The sequence below is a fragment of the Scyliorhinus canicula genome, chromosome 10 (genome assembly GCF_902713615.1).
Source record: "Scyliorhinus canicula chromosome 10, sScyCan1.1, whole genome shotgun sequence".
Taxonomy (NCBI): domain Eukaryota; kingdom Metazoa; phylum Chordata; class Chondrichthyes; order Carcharhiniformes; family Scyliorhinidae; genus Scyliorhinus; species Scyliorhinus canicula.
Genome location: NC_052155.1, coordinates 132664717 through 132682210, shown reverse-complemented (window position 1 = coordinate 132682210; position 17494 = coordinate 132664717). Strand labels below are relative to the sequence as shown.

Here is a 17494-nt window from a genome sequence, read left to right as displayed (position 1 = left end):
ATCATACTTAAAGAATTAATACATGGTTTAAAACAATATATATATTCCTTGGAGGCACAAAATGTCAGCAGCAAAGATGATCCAAACATGGCTAACAAAGCATGTTAAAGACTTTATTAGATCAAAGAAGAGGTTATAAAGTTACCAAATAAAGGGCAGCACGGTGACGCAGTCGATTAGCCCTGCTGCCTCACGGCGCTGAAGTCCCAGGTTCACTGGGTCACTCTTCATGTGTTGTTTGCACATTCTCCCCGTGTTTGCGTGGGTTTCACCCCCACAACCCAAAGATGTGCAGGATAGGTGGATTGAACATGCTAAATTGCCCCTTAATTGGAAAAAATGAATTGGGTGCACTAAATTTATTTTTACAAAGTGACCAAATAAAAACTTTAATCCCGAGGATTGGGAGCATTTTAAAATTTAACAAAGAAGGACCAAGAAACTGATCAAGAAAGAAAAAATAAAATATGAATGTAATTTGGTGAGAAACAGAAAAACTGACTTAGTTGCTGAATTACCCAGTTTGGTGGAAATAGCTGCTTCAGGGGGAGGGGGGGGGGCAGTGTGGGGGGGGGGGGGGGAGTGGAAGGTCCCTCATTTGGGGGTCAGGGACCAGACGAGGTTATGAAAGGGTGGGACAGGTATTCCATTCTGGTTTTGATGGTAGGGCCCTGGGAATGACCGTTATGATTAATAAAAGGGTTCCTTTTTCAGAGGCTAAAATCTGAGGTGCCCCGAACAGGAGGCATGTGATTATCAGTCGGTCTTTGGTGGGCACCTCGGTGGTTCTAGTTAATATATATGGACCAAATCAGGATGATATGGCTTTTATTAACAAGCTACTAGCTTCTATTCCTAATTTGGACGCACACAAGTTAATTTTGAGGGGAGACTTAAATTATGTTTTGGATCCTCAGTTGGACCATTCGAAACCAAGTCTCTGATCACATCTCGGGATGCAAAGGCTTTTATGGGGTGGGGTGTGGGGAGGGTTATCTTTATCCCATGTCCATCTGATTCATACTCTGATTGATGTCTTTGTGGTAGGTAGGTCTCTCCTTCCTTGGTGAATAGGGTGAGGTACTCGCCAATTGTGATCCCCGCCCCATGCACCACATTTTGTGGATTTGATATGAGAGCTGGGTCCCTCTCAATGCCTTTTACAGATATAGAACACAGCGAACTTGGCATTTGGACAGAGCATATCATCAGCCATTACTACATTACGTTCAACAGGAATGAGTCTATCTCACCTTCTACATTGGTAGAAAGGGAGGCCTTTAAGGTGGTCAATATGGAGGAGATAATTTCCTACAAGACACACCAGGAAAGGACTGGCAGGGTGGAGCAGCAGAGGCTGGTGGGTTCCATCATTGAAATGGACCATAAATACTCACTTGCCCCAACACCGAAGTTGCTAGTGAGTAGGGAAAAAGTTAAAGATGCAATTTGAGTTACCTTCAATAGGTAAGGCAGTGAGCCAGCTGAGATGCTGCAGGAGTGGGGTCTGGTGGAGAGCCGTGGGCTGGCAGTGTATGCTTGGGGAGGGGGGAAAGGTTGGCCTTCGGATGGTCTCTACCAGCATGGCAGGCCTCGCAGGCCAAGGGGACAAGATCCACCATATCAGGGTCACGCTGGTAAAACCACACAAGTGATCCTCGCCCATGTGATTTCCAACCATGTGGACCGGTGAATCATGGGAGGCTGGAGCATAGGGCGTTGGGCCCACTAAATAGGTGCAAATGGGTCATTAAGACTCATTTATTTTATTTATATGCTCCCATTGCCATGCGCTGTGGACCTCATTCCCACCGCCAGTGAGGGATTGAAGCGATTTGTGCCCCAACGCCCGATTCTCCATCCCATCTGGGAACGCGATCCGGACTTCCCGAAATGCAGAATCCAGCTCTATATCTTTGGATTCATCTTTTATACAGGGCCCGCATCGCAAGTATTCGCACAAATGCCTTGAGTTTGGGTTACTTTCAGTTGAATAGCAGTACAAAGCAGGATTGTCCATTGTCTCCACTTTTGTTTGCTTTGGCTATTGAACCACTGGCCATAGTGTTAAGATCTTCCACTGGGGGGCAGCACGGTGGCACAGTGGGTTAGCCCTGATGCCTCATGGCGCCGAGGTCCCAGGTTCGATCCCGGCTCTGGGTCACTGTCCGTGTGGAGTTTGCATATTCTCCCCGTGCCTGCGTGGGTTTCGCCCCCACAACCCAAAGATGTGCAAGTTAGGTAGATTGGCCAGGCAAAATTGCCCCTTAATTGGAAAAAATGAATTGGGTACTCTAAATTTATATTAAAAAAAAATATCTTCCACTGAATGAAGGGGGATAAAGTGGAGAGGGAGCAAGCATAGGGTGTCCTTGTATGCAGATGATCTTCTTTGGTGCTTTGTTTTGCAGGTTGGGTGGATTAGCTACGCTAAATTATCCCTAAGGGGGTTACCGGAAAGGGTGCAGTATTGATCCTAGGTATGGTGCTCTTTCAGAGGGTTAGTGCAGACTCAATTGGCTGAATGGCCTCCCCTGCACTGTAGGGAATGTACGTATGATTTATATCCCAGTCTCCGTCATGGATGAGAGAGTGAAGGTACTTCGGATCCTTCTCGATGTGTAAGTTGAGTTTGGTCAAGAACAAATAGTTTTTGTTGAATTCCCCATAAAGGGGAGCTGATCTGGAGATGTTGCCTTTTCGCCTTGCCAGGTCTAGCTTTCGTATCTAGAAATCTGGGTAGCCCAAGATTGGACCTCACTTCATAAATTAAATTGTGCTAGTCTTGTGAATGGGGTTAAATCTGACATCTGACTTTCAGAAGTGGAATAACCTTGGCGGGCAGGGATCTGTCTGTTAAAATGAATGTCCTCCGGAGGTTTTTTATCTTTCACGGTCTCCCCATTTTTCTCAACAAGTCTTTGGGACCAGCACGGTGGCACACTGGTTTGCACTGCTGCTTCACAGCAACATATACGCAGGTTTCATTCTGATCTTGTTTGACAGTCTGTGTGGAGTTTGCACATTCTCCCCGTGTCTACGTCAGTTTCCTCCGGGTGCTCCTGTTTCCTCCCACAGATGTGCAGTTTAGGTGGATTGGCCATGCTAAATTGCCCCTTAGTGTCCACTGGTTAGGTGGGTTTATGGAGATAGGGCGGGGGAGTGGACAGAGGAAGGGTGCTCTTTTGGATGGTCAGTGCAGACTCTATGGGCTGAACGGTCTCCTTCTGCACTGTAGGGGTTCTATCATTCTTTCTTTGGCAGAGTCAACAGATTAATAGCTTCCTGCATTTGTGGGCGGGGGGTCGGTGGTACAAGACCCCAAGGATTCTTAAAGCATTTCTTCAGAGAGGGAGAGAGAGACACACATACAGTCAAGTGCCTTAGCTTTACCTAAGATGTTATTTTTTCCTCAGCAGCTAATATTGAAACGGTACTGGGTGGCTCAGGGAGCCAAATTCCATACGGTGCAGGTGGAGGTGAGCTCTTGTAGTAGTTCCAGCATGGGGGCTTTAGTAACTGCCTCGCTTCTGTATTCCCTTGCAAAATTTACCTCAGTCGCTAATGGTGAGGATTTGGAGGCAGTTTAGACAATACTTTAAACTTGGCTCCATTCCGTGGTTAATCCCTATTTGTAGTCTCTTTGTGCTGGCGGATTTAAATTCAGCATTCAGGTCATAGGGGGAAGAGGGTCTGGAGAGGTTTGGGGACCTGTTTTTTGAAGGTAGGTTTGCTGGTTTTGAGGAGCTGCTGGACAAATTCCAACTCCCAAGGACTAATTTATTCAGGTATTTCCAGGCTTAGATTTCTTGCTTAAGGAGTTTAATTAATTTACCTTGGCTTCTTCGCCAGCTCTTTGAATAGGATCTGGCCGATGTGGCTGAGGGGAGGATTCTGGACATTTATGGCCAGATCGTGTAGGCGTAGCACGTTCCATTCTGTGAGGTTAAACGGAAGTAGAGGGTGAACTGTGTGGCGATGTGCATCACTGTAAATACACAAGGGGTTAATGTAAATACATGTAGACTAGCTAGACACTCGAGGGAGCACCAGAGACATGACACACAGACACTCAACCAATAGATTAGTTAGATAGGACCTCACCAATGGGCATTCACGATACACACAGAGGTGACACGACCATAGGAGGGCATTACGCCAACCCGTATATAAAGGACACAACACACATGATCTTCCTCTTTCCAGTGGAGACAGTCAGTGAGTAGAGACACAGGGTCGATTCAATATCACTCCCACCACGTGGATTGTAGCAGACTGGTTCATCAGTCTGAGTAGCTATAGAAGGATTAACAGTAGTGGCGAACCCGAGTAGGAGAATTGTAAATAGTTTAATAAACGTGTTGAAGTTATCTCCACGTCTGAACCTTCCTTTGTCAAGTGCACATCAAGGAAGCCGCTTATGCTATGCTAAGAGCATAACAAGTCAGGGGCCATCTTCCTGATCTAACTGTGAGCCAAAAGTATCTCTGAACCCATTCTGAATGGATAGCAGTGATTGCAATCTTGCAATTTGCTCCCTGCACTTGGCATGATCCACCAAACTCTGCCTCTGTTCTGTGTTGGAACTGTGGAGTGCACGGAGGGCTGCCTTCAAATCCTCACATTGTTTCCTCAACTGTCCTACTTGGTTCTCTGTTTCCTCTCTTATCAGCACCGCACGTTGCGTGTCCTGATAGGCCTTACCGTATTGCATCTGGAAGCTGCTGAGATGGGCGTGACAAGATTGGTGTGCCCTCTTTACATGATCCATCTCCTTGTCCTTCGCCGCTAGCTGCACCCAGAGTTGCTCATTTAATCTCTCATTTTCACTAATGTTTTCCTCTCTACTTCTCTCTTTCTCCTCAAGCTGTCTACAAAGCGTCCTCACGACCTCCTCTGTGCCTTGCAATTGTGCCAAGCAGGACACGATTGCCATCGACGTACGAACCTTACTCAAATTATTTTTGTGGATTTTGGTCAGGCTGTCCCACCAAGTCTGTTCTCTGCTGCCAGTGCCTGTTTCCTCATTTGCACAAAATTCTGACTGTAGGGGCTATCCTTTCCCCTTTAGGTATCTCCTAACCTCTTCCTCCCATATGGGACACTTCTGCTCTGTTCGTCACTGCGACCTCGGGCTCTTGTGGATGCATAAGCTGTTCCATTGCCTTCATTGCCATCCCTACGATTATCTCTGTCTCTACCGGGAATTTGGAACAAGGGGGAATAAAGCAGTGGTGCAAACACGGGTACGGCTCAAGCTACGTTCCGGTTTACGCAGTTCCCGAAAGTTTCACGCAATAAAATCTATCGAGGTTACCTTGTATCCCTTTGTTAGTACGCATACAAATTGCACACTTCTGAATTTTGGAGTTTTGATCGATACTGGTTTTGCTTGTGGTTTCTTTTACTTTGCCAATTTGGATTCTAATTCAAACACTTTTGTGGGTTCACTCGGAGTGACATGGTCAAGTCAGATGTCGCCAATAACTGTTGCCTTTTTTACCTCGTGTAAATATGGCAGTCAGTGAGATTGCCCTCCTTCCTTTGGATATCAATATTCTATTGCTCAGAGTCACCAGGTATCAAATGATACCACAACAAGGTTCAACCGGCTATCGATCAAAGAGCCAAACACCAGTTTTTTAGTTCAAGGTCAAGGGTACTTTATTTACACACACAATTAATCAGGCAACATAAACACTACTAGTTAAACTACACCTATCGACTATGACAACCTGTACTTAACTTCAGGCACTTGGCTTAGATCAGAGAAACAGTGGCCGTTGTTCGATTCTGGATCTAGCGGATCTGTAGAAGTAACTGCTGCTCAGCTAGGCTCATCCGTCTGGTAGATGGTGTTGAACTTGAACTTGCTTCTGGTGGTGCTGCAATTCGAGATGGACATTGCCAGAGTGCCAGGTCCCAAAGAGGCCGAACACATGGTGGACTCTCTTTTTATGCTTGGGGGTTTTCGGGCTCTTTTCAGTTTGGACTCCACTAATTGGGTGATCCCTAATTACTATGTTCGATTCAAACCAATAAATGGGTGGGTGCCTTGATGGCTGGGCGTGTAGCAAGCAGTCATTGACCCTGTTGTTTATGCTTCCCTAGTACAGGGAGTGGGGTCAAAATGTCTGGGACTGTACCGGTCGCTCAAGTATCAGTCCTTTGTCTGGCAGAGATGGGCCATCAAATGCTAATCGGTCCATCAAATGTTAATCGGTTGAGGTTTCAATACCGTCTGGATTCCTCACTCGCAAATATACATTTTCACGCTCTGAGCCTGCCTGAATCTCGCATTGTCCATTTTTCCCACCATGCTTTGTGACCTTCCCTGTTTCTAGTTGTAAGTGGCCATCTCAGATGGTTACAATGGATAGAGGATTGCCTAACTAACAGAAAACAGAATAAATGGACCATGTTGTTGTTGTTGTTGTTGTTGTTATTATTATTATTATTATTATTATTATTATTATTATCCACGTTGGCAAACCGTAACAAATGGGATGCCATCAGTGTTGAGGCCTCAACAACCTCTATTAATGACTTGAATGAAAAGACTGATACTGTAACCAAATTTGCTGATCCATCAAGTTGGAATAAAATTTTGAGGTGACAAGAGTCTGCAAAAGAACATAGAAAGGTAAGTGAATGGGAGGTGAGTTACTCACCACTGGATTCCCTGCCTTTGACCTCTGGTTGCCACAGTATTAATGTGGCACATTCAGTTTCTGGTCAATGGTAACCCACAGGATGTTGATAGTGGGGGATTCTGTGATGGTAATGCCATTGAATGTCAAGGGGCGATGGTTATTGTCCAAGTCTTGCTGCATTTGGAAATGGACTGCTTCAGCATCTCAGGAGTCGCAAGTGATGCTGAATATTGTGTAATCATCAGCGAACATCCCCATCTCTGACCTTGGACCGAGGACACTCCGCTGAGGAACTACTGCAGTGATGTCCTGGATCTGAGATGATTGGAGGTCGATCACTACAATCATCTTCCATTTATGCCAGATATGGCTCCAACCAGTGGAGAGCTTTTCCCCTAATTCCCATTGACTCCAGTTTTAATAGGGCTCTGTTATAACCTGCCTGCTTACCATTGGCTGGGGACTATTGACAATCCCACAATCTTATGGGAGTATGGGCTTCCCCAATGAGGGAGGTGGAGAAATCATTAGAAGTCTCTCTGCATAAATAGAGCTGGCCAGTTTGGAACCAGCAGAGAGAGAGGAGTGAGCAGCAAGGGAAGTAGCTGCTGCTGCTGTTGTGTATATATATGTTATTGTAAATAAATGTTATTTCTTTGTATCCTGAAAACTCGTGCTGGATTCTTCGTGGCCCTCGGAAAAGGCTCCTTGATACCACACTCTGTAACATGCTGCATTGATGTCAAGGGGAGTCATTCTCGCCTTACCTCTGGCATTCAGCTCTTTTCTCCATGGTTGGTTCCCTCACCACCTGTCACAGACCCAGTCCAGCAGTTAAGAAAATGAAAAAAAAAATGAAAATCGCTTATTGTCACGAGTAGGCTTCAATGAAGTTACTCTGAAAAGCCCCTAGTCTCCACATTCCGGCGTCTGTTCGGGGAGGCTGGTACGGGAATTGAACCGTGCTGCTGGCCTGCCTTGGTCTGCTTTAAAAGCCAGCGATTTAGCCCTGTGTGCTAAACCAGCCCCTGCTATTTTTCTCTATCCAGTTATGTCCTTTGAGACCCAGCCAGCTCTGTCTGTGGTGGTGCTACTGAGCCACTCTTGGTGATGGACATCGATGTCTCCACCCAGTGTACATTCCATGCCTTGCCACCCTCAATGCTCCCTCTATGTGGTGTTTAACATGGAGGAGTATTGATTCATCTGCTGAGATATATGGTAATCAGCAGGAGGGTTTGATGTTTTATCTGGTGTTATGAGACTGATTCTAGACCCCATGCTATGTTGTGCACTCCCAGGGCATCTCTCTCCCAACATTATACCACTGTCCCACCACCTCCTCTGGGTCTGTCCTGCTGGTGAGATGCATGATTTGTGGCAGACATCTTAACAGTTTGTTTGTGTCTAATTGTTAAAAGTATTGACTAAATGTTTCATATGATGACTTGACTTTGTTGTTACATGTAGGTCAGATCAGGTAAGGATGACAGGTTTCCTTCCTAAAACAGCATTAGTGAAGCAGATTATTAGGACAGTAGTTTCATGGTCATCGTTAGATTCTTCAATCCAGATATTTTACTGTGTTTTTAAATTCCACCATCTGCCATGGTGAGATTTGAACCTGGGTCCCCAGAGCATTACCCTCTCGAGCAACAATACCAAAGATCTACTGCTTCCTGAAGTGTGGCAATGTCACACATTCAGTCCCATGCACGTATATACACAAAAATTGGATACAGATAGTGCACTGCTGCAAATTACAGTTATTTCAGTCTTTGATTTACAATATCCAGTATTCCATGTGGCAAAGCTGTGGTTCCTTGACTGGATTGGATGCTTGAAATTTGAAGTGAGTACCTTGAAAAGTGAAGGTTACACAGCAAGTTTGACATTTAGTCATAGAGTTATAGAATCCCTATGATGTTTTGCTTTTCTACTCTTGCTGCCAAAATGAATGACTCCACACTTCCCCATGTTATGCTCCATTTGCTACCTTGCTGACCACGCAGTTAATCTGTCCATACATCTTTGCAGCCTCTTTATGTCCCCCTCGCAGTTTACATCCCCATTTAACTTGTCAACAAACCAAATGCATGACTCTAAATCTTTTGGTCTAAGTAATTCAGGATAGAATTTGTCGCCACATGGACAAATGGGGGTTGATTTAGGTCATGGATTTCTACAGTGGAAATCATGTTTAATTAACTTGCTGAATTTTACGGTTGATACAGATGTGGTGTAAATGGACTTTCAACATTTAAAAAAAAATTTGTTCATGGAATCTAAGCATCACTGGCTTGGCCAGCATTATTTACAATGCAGAACGAGGCTATTTGGCCCATCGAGTCTGCACCGGCCATTGGAAAGTGCACCCTACACAAGCCCACACCCCCACCCACCCAGTAACCCTACTGGGGTTTTTTTTAACACTAAGTGCAATTTAGCGCATCTTTGCACTGTGGGAGGAAATCGGAGCACCCGGAAGAAACCCACGCAGACATGGGGAGAACGTGCAGACTCCGCACAGACAGTGACCCAAGCCGGGAATCGAACCTGGGACCCTGGAGCTGTGAAACAACTGTTCTAACCACTATGCTACCGTGCTGCCCTGTCCATCCCCAATTTCTCTTGAGTGGACAGTTAAGAATCAACCACATTGCTGTGGATCTGGAATTATACGTAGGCCAGGCCAGGTAAGGATGGTAGATTTCCTTCCCTGAAGGACATGCGTGAACCTGATGTGTTTTTACAACAATCGACAATGGTTTCATGGTCATCATTAGACTTTTTTAATGTCAGATATTTATTGGATTCAAACTCACCATTCTCAGTGGGAGGATTTGAACACGTGTTTCCAGAGCATTTGTCTGGGTCTCTGGATTACTAATTCAGTGACAATGCCATTATCGATACGGTGCCCCACACAGATTTGTGAGAAAAATTATAGCTCATGGAATATGAGGGACAGTAGCAATGTTAAGTAATGGGTTAAGAGACATTGCAATTAGTTGTCTAATTTATGTTAAGTGTTCAATGATTGACACTGATATGTAAAGGGGCTTCAGGTGGCGTCTGGAGCTGGTGATGTGATGATAGAGTTTAGTGCAGAGTCTGTTAAAGTGAAATAAAGGTGTTTGTGAAAAGGAGCTGGACTTTTGTCTCTTCATACCACAGCATCGATTACGTCTAAGAAGCAATGTGGGGGACAACATTGGTTGAATAGTAGGATACCAAGTAATGGTCAATTGATATTTTTCGGACTGGAGGAAGGTTTGCAGTGGTGTTCCCCAGGGGTTGTTATTGTGTTTCCTTATATGTGTTAATAATCTAGATCTTGATGTCCATGGGAACATTCCAAAGTTTGCAGATGATCTAAAACTTGGAATTATTATAATCTGTGAGGGGGACAGTGTAGAAGTTCAAAAGGGCAAAGTGAAGTTGATGGAGTGGGCATATAGGTGGCAGATGGTGTTCACCGCAGAGAAGCCTGCGCCGATTAATGTTGGTAGGAAGAATGTGGAGAGACCATGTAGAATATGGGGTAAAATTCTTAAGGGGGTGAAGGAGCAAAGGAACCTGGGTGAAAATGTGCGTAGATACAAAGAACAAAGAAAAGTACAGCACAGGAACAGGCCCTTCGGCCCTCCAAGCCTGTGCCGACCATGCTCCCCCTCTAAACTAAAATCTTCTACACTTCTTGGGTCCGAATCCCTCGATTCCCATGTATTTGTTAAGATGCCCCTTAAATGTCACTATCGTCCCCGCTTCCACCACCTCCTCCAGGAGCAAGTTCCAGGCACCCACTCCCCTCTGTGTAAAAAAAATTTGCCTCGTACATCGCCTCTAAACCTTGCCCCTCGCACCTTTAAATCTATGCCCCCTAGTAATTGACCCCTCTACCCTGGGGAAAAGCCTCTGATGATCCACTCTGTCTATGCCCCTCATAATTTTGTAGACCTCTATCAGGTCTCCCCTCAACCTCCATCGTTCCAGTGAGAACAAACCAAGTTTATTCAACCACTCCTCATAGCTAATGCCCTCCATACCAGGCAACATCCTGGTAAATCTCTTCTGCACCCTCTCTAAAGCCTCCACATCCTTCTGGTATTGTGGCGACCAGAATTGAACACTCTTCTCCAAGTGTGGTCTAACTAAGGTTCTATACAGCTGCAACATGACTTTCAATACTCTTGAGGGTTCTACCATTCACTGTATATTCCCTTCCTGCATTAGACCTTCCAAAATGCATTACCTCACATTTTTCCGAATTAAACTCCATCTGTCATCTCTCCGTCCAAGTCTCCAACCAATCTAAATCCTGCTGTATCTTCTGACAGTCCTCAGCGCTATCCGCAATTCCATCTACCTTTGTGTCGTCTGCAAACTTACTAATCAGATCAGTTACATTTTCCTCCAAATCATTTATATATACTACGAACAGCAAAGATCCCAGCACTGATCCCTGCGGAACACCACTAGTCACAGCCCTCCAATTAGAAAAGCACCCTTCCATTGCTACTCTCTGCCTTCTATGACCTAGCCAGTTCTGTATCCATCTTGCCAGCTCACCCTTGATCCCGTGTGACTTCACCTTTTGTACCAGTCGACCATGAGGGACCTTGTAAAAGTCCTTACTGAAGTCCATATGGACAACATCCACTGCCCTACCTTCATCAATCATCTTTGTGACCTCTTCGAAAACTCCATCAAGTTAGTGAGCCATGACCTCCCCTTCACAAAACCGTGCTGCCTCTCACTAATATGTCCATTTTCTTCCAAATGGGAGTAGATCCTGTCTCAAAGAATTCTCTCCAGTAATTTCCCTACCACTGAGGTAAGGCTCACCGGCCTGTAGTTCCCTGGATCATGCTTGCTACCCTTCTTAAACAAAGGAACAACATTGGCCCCGGGACATCACCTGAAGACAGTGAGGATCCAAAGATTTCTGTCAAGGCCTCAGCAATTTCCTCTCTAGCCTCCTTCAGTATTCTGGGGTAGATCCCATTCGGCCCTGGGGACTTATCTACCTTAATATTTTTCAAGACACCCAACACCTCGTCTTTTTGTATCTCAATGTGACCCAGGCTATCTACACACCCTTCTCCAGACTCAACACCCAACAATTCCTTCTCTTTGGTGAATACTGATGCAAAGTATTCATTTAGTACCTCACCCATTTCCTCTGGCTCCATATATAGATTCCCTTGCCTATCCTTCAGTGGCCTTTCCCTGGCTACCCTCTTGCTTTTTATGTAAGTGTAAAAACCCTTGGGATTTTCCTTAACCCTATTTGCCAATGACTTTTCGTGACATCTTCTAACCCTCCTGACTCCATGCTTAAGTTCCTTCCTACTTTCCTTATATTCCACACAGGCTTTGTCTGTTCCCAGCCTTCTAGCCCTGACAAATGCCTCCTTTTTCTTTTTGACGAGACCTACAATATCTCTCGTTTTCCAAGGTTCCCGAAATTTGCCGTATTTATCCTTCTTCCGCACAGGAACATGCCGGTCCTGAATTCCTTTCAACTGACATTTGAAAGTCTGTCAGATGTCAATTTACCCTCAAACATCCACCCTCAATCTAGGTTCTTCAGTTCCCGTCTAATATTGTTATAATTAGCCTTCCCCCAATTTACAACATTCACCCTAGGACCACTCTTATCCTTATTCACCAGAACTTTAAAACTTACTGAATTGTGGTCACAGTTCCCGAACTTCTACCACCTGGCCGGGCTCATTCCCCAATACCAGGTCCAGTATAGCCCCTTTCCTAGTTGGACTGTCTGCATATTGTTTTAAGAAGCCCTCCTGGATGCTCCTTACAAACTCTGCCCCGTCCAGGCCCCTAGCACTAAGTGAGTCCCAGTCAATATTGGGGAAGTTGAAGTCTCCCATCACAACAAACCTGTTGTTTTTACTTGTTTCCAAAATCTGTCTACCTATCTGCTCCTCTATCTCCCGCTGGCTATTGGGAGGCCTGTAGTAAACCCCCAACATTGTGACTGCACCCTTCTTATTCCTGATCTCTACCCATATAGCCACGCTGCCCTCTGAGGTGTCCTCCCGTAGTACAGCTGTGATATTCTCCCTAACCTACTATTCTCCCTAGTAGCGCAATTCCGCCACCCCTTTTACATCCCCCTCTATCCCGCCTGAAACAACTAAATCCTGGAACGTTGCCAATCCTGTCCTTCCCTCAACCAGGTCTCTGTAATGGCAACAACATCATAGTTCCAAGCACTAATCCAAGCTCTAAGTTCATCTGCCTTACCCGTAATACTTCTTGCATTAAAACATATGCACTTCATGCCACCAGACCCGCTGTTTTCAGCAAAATCTCACTGTCTGCTCTTCTCAGAGCCATACTGGCCCTATTCCCTAGTTCTCCCTCAATGCTTTCACCTTCTGACCTATTGCTCCGTTACACACCCCCCCCCCCCCCCCCCCCCCTGCCATACTAGTTTAAACCCTCCCGTGTGACACTAGCAAACCTCGCGGCCAGGATATTTATGCCTCTTCAGTTTAGATGCAACCTGTCCTTATACAGGTCACACCTGCCCCGGAAGAGCTCCCAGTGGTCCAGATAATGAAATCCCTCCCTCCTACACCAGCTGTTTAGCCACGTGTTTAGCTGCTCTATCTTCCTATTTCTAGCCTCACTGGCACGTGGCACAAGGAGTAATCCCGAGATTACAACCCTCGAGGTCCTGTCTTTTAACTTTCTGCCTAGCTCCCTGAACTCCTGCTGCAGAACCTCATGCCCCTTCCTGCCTATGTCGTTAGTACCAATATGTACAACACCTCTGACTGTTTGTCCTCCCCCTTCTTGTCTTTATTGATAGGTGCATAGAGTACAAGAGCAAGGAAGTTATGTTGAATTTATACAAGACAGAAGTTAAGAAAGTGACAGAGAAAACTGATGCCTGAGCCCATTTGCTAGCTATTAAAATGGGGCCATGATTCATGAATAGTTGTGAGAAGGTTTGCCCTACCATGTCAACAACTCTATAGGTCAATTTTACAACATATCTGCAGATTCTGAAATTCAATAATGGTAAGCACTTAGTGCAGCTGGACGACAATTAATAATTTCCAACTGCAGTTCTCCTGAATCTCTAAATCAACCTTCAAAAAAGCAGAGAGATAGAAAGCAGGGAATTATAGGCCAGTTAACCTGACATCAGTCATCAGAAAAACGTTGGAACCTGTTACTCAAGGAGTCTTAATAATGCACATGGAAAATTATACATCAGTCAGAGTTGATATGGTTTTAGGGAAAGGAAATTATACTTGAGAATCTTATTCATTTTTTTCTGGATGTAGGCAGCAGGGTGGATAAAGGGGAGTCAGTAGATGTAGTGTAGGATTTACAAAAAGCATTTGATAATATTAATAGGCAAGCTAAGAGCTGATGGAGTTGGGGGTAATAAAATCATATGCATATGGATACTAGTATGGATTATAGTGGAGGCATTGCGATGCAATGATAGCATCCTTACTGATGGACCTAAAACTCTGGATTCGGACCCAGCACCAGGAATTGTTGACTACGAAAGTAACATTCAACAAAGTTCATAGGTCAATAAACAGCTTTGAATTGTTCAATCACTCCCTGCCACTCACCGCCACTATTCCCCAAAAGGTAAAAAATCAGTGTGGTGTGAAGATACGCTTAAAAAACAAAGCCATGCAGGCTTGTGTCTGCATCTTAGATTACCTTTAATGGTTGCCATTTATTTCAGATTCCCTGAAGGCCTGCTAAAGACTGATAATGGCTTGAAATGTCTTTTCAGCTTTCCAAAGACATTGGGCGAGATTCGCCATTTTTAGGACTACGCCATTGTGAAAACTGTGGTCTTTTACACCAGGAATACTGGCATCAAAAGGCCACAGATTCACAGTCTTGCAGGGCTCTAACAGGCAGCTGTCGTGGAGCTCGCAGCTCCAGCTGCAGATAAGGCCACCCGCACCTCCGGGTCAGAGGCCGCGCTGTGCTCCATGGCGTACTCAGTCCGGGAACCTGGACCGTCAAAATAGTGTCCCACGTTGGCCGCTCACCCGCCCTGGGCCACCTGCACACATGAGTCCCCAGTCCCGAATGAAGCACCCCCTGCCCTCCGATTGGCCCTCCCCCAACTGTGGCCGCCCCGGACTGAGTCCGCAGCCGTCAGGCAACGTTCCCGAACAGCAGGACCATGTTAGAACCATGCCGTCAGGAATTTGGCCGATCGGGGCTACCCAATTTTTGGGAGGCAGAGAATTGCGAAACCGGCGCTGGTCCCGATTTTGTGGAGGAAAACGGATTCTCCGTCGCGTCGCCAAATGCGATTTTGGCATCGGGGTGCAGAGAATCCAGCCCATTGTGTTAGGAAAACAAATAGTTTCTAGGGATTTTATATTTGTATTGGTAAACATTAGAAATCAGGGGCGAAATCCTCCCCGATCGCGGGCCAGACCACCGTGGGGGCACCCCCCCGGGGTCCGATCGCCCCGCGCCCCCCCGGCCCACTCGCGCCGCCAATCCCGCCAGCACAGAGGTGGTTTAAACCACGTTGGCGGGAGAGGCCTGACAGCAGCGGGACTTCAGCCCATTGCAGGCCGGAGAATCGCCGCGGGGGGGATTCCCACTACCGCCAATTCCCGGGTGGTGGAGAATTCCGGCCACAGTAGGGTGGGGGAGATTTACATCAGCCCCGGGCGATTCCCCGACCCTGCGGGGGGTCGGAGAATTCCGCCCCAGGTATAGTTTTAAGTGTGTTTAATTTAATCTTTCTGTGACTGGAAATTAAAACCTATAGTTAGATTCATGCTGGAAAAAGGAGTTTGTATATTTGGGGATTGGTAAAGTTCCAACTGTTTTTCCATTGTGCTTAGAGAAGGTAACGGCGTAATAATAATCTTCACTGGTAAGCTTACATTAATACTGCAATGAAGTTACTGTGAAAATCCCCTGGTTGCCACTTTCCAGCACCTGTTCGGTTCGGCTGAGGGAGAATTCAGAATGCTCAGAATGTCCAAATTACCTAACAAGTATGTCTTTCGGGGCTTGTGGGAGGAAACCAGAGAGCCTGGAGGAAACCCACGCAGACCTGGGGAGAATGTACTAACCTCTATGCTGCCATGCCGCCCTGCTGAAGAAGTAAAAGGGATAAACTTTGTGGGTTGCTAGCAACTGGGGACTTATAAGGTAGGTAGAGAGGCTTTCAAATTTTAGTTTTGCTAATTTGATAGCAGTTGGAGATAGGTAGTGAGTGAGAAGGCAGCATTCTCAGCTCTGTTAAAAGCAGATGGTTTAGAAGGTTAGAGAATGAACATCTCTCCCAGCTTTGCGAGAAAAAAAAACATACTCTGGAATAATGGTTAAGAAAACAAGTGCAGAGATATGAACAGCAGCTAGTTAAACAAACTAGCGAAATGAAGGGAAGTTTCCAAGAAATCTGAAGTTAAAGGTATGAGAAAAGAGCAGTGTTCAGTAAAGGCAGAGCTGAGAAGATGGCTGAGATCTCAGAATGATATCTGAAGTGATTTTCAGGTTGGAGAGCTTTACTACATCCTCTGGAACGTGTGTTGAAATAACTAGAAATCAGTGGCTGGATCTTGGAAGTTCATGTAAAATCAGTTAAAACATATGAAATCCTGAAGAAGTATTGCATAAAATCCTGGACTGGATTCACTGTTGAAAGCGGAGCATAAGCTTTCTTTAAAAGTGTCATTTGGAAAAGCTGGTCTGGAGTTTTGAATGCAAACTGCCAAGGGAAAGCATAATTATGAGAAAAGATTTTAAAACGTGTTTTTGAGGGGAGTTCGGAAACACTCCTGACAATCATCTGGGGGGATTCTGTGGAGACATCTACAGAGACTTACTTGGGTTTAGAGCAGAGTGTGTGTATTTGACCACTGACAATCCTTGCATTCGATGCTTGTTTCAAGCAAGAAACAAACAAACCATTGTCAACTTCCCAGCAGCCTCAGATACACATATCTATCGTCACATCCCTCAAAGTTTGATTGGCCTTGGAAGTGAACCCTTGTAAAGCAAGGCTCCTGACTGACTCCCTGGCCATGCACTCCAATCCTGCGTGGACCAACTGGCGGATGTGTTCATGGACGGCTTCAACATCTCCCTACTCTGTTTTGAGGTTCCTATCTGCTTCAAGAAGACCATCATCATACTGTTGCCAAAGAATAACCAGGCAACGTGCCTCAACAACTATCATCTGGTGTCTATGATTATGAAGTGCTTCGAGAAGTTGGTCATGAGGCACATCAACTCCATACTCCTAGAATGCCTTGACACCATCAGCAGACACCATCACCCTGCCCCTACACTCCTACCTTGAGCATCTTGATGACAAGGATTCCTACGTCAGACTCCTATTCATTGACTACAGCTCCGCTTGTAACACCATAGTCCAAGCGATGCTCCTATCAATACTCTAAAACCTAGGACTTGGCTCCTCCCTCTGCAACTGGTTCCTCGACTTCCTGATCCATAGACCACAGTCAGTTAAGATAAAGAACAACACCTCCTCCATGATAGTCTTCAATACAGGGGTCTTGCAAGACTACGTATTTTGCCCCATACTGTACTCACTATACATTCACAACTGTGTGGCAAAATCTGGCTCCAACTCCCTCTACACGTTTGCTAATGACACGACCATAGTGGGTCGGATCTTGAACAACAATGAGTCAGAATACATGAGGGAAATGGAGAACCTAGTGGTGTGATGTGACCATAACAATCTCTCACTCAATGGGTGGGATTCTCCCCTACCCGGCGGGGAGGTCCCGGCATAGCAGAATGGCGGCAACCACTCCGGCTTCGGGTCTCCCCAA

The 17494-nt window shown here is 45.6% G+C and overlaps 1 protein-coding gene across 1 annotated transcript in view; it reads left to right on the top strand.

Moving 5' to 3' along the window:
- Positions 1-17494, top strand: part of csmd3b (CUB and Sushi multiple domains 3b) — a 2394280-nt gene that overhangs the window by 1591809 nt on the left and 784977 nt on the right. Inside the window, exons 13-14 of the mRNA XM_038809755.1 lie at positions 2353-2366; positions 5804-5816. Coding sequence (XP_038665683.1) covers positions 2353-2366; positions 5804-5816 — 27 coding nt within the window. The remainder of the gene's footprint in view (positions 1-2352; positions 2367-5803; positions 5817-17494) is intronic.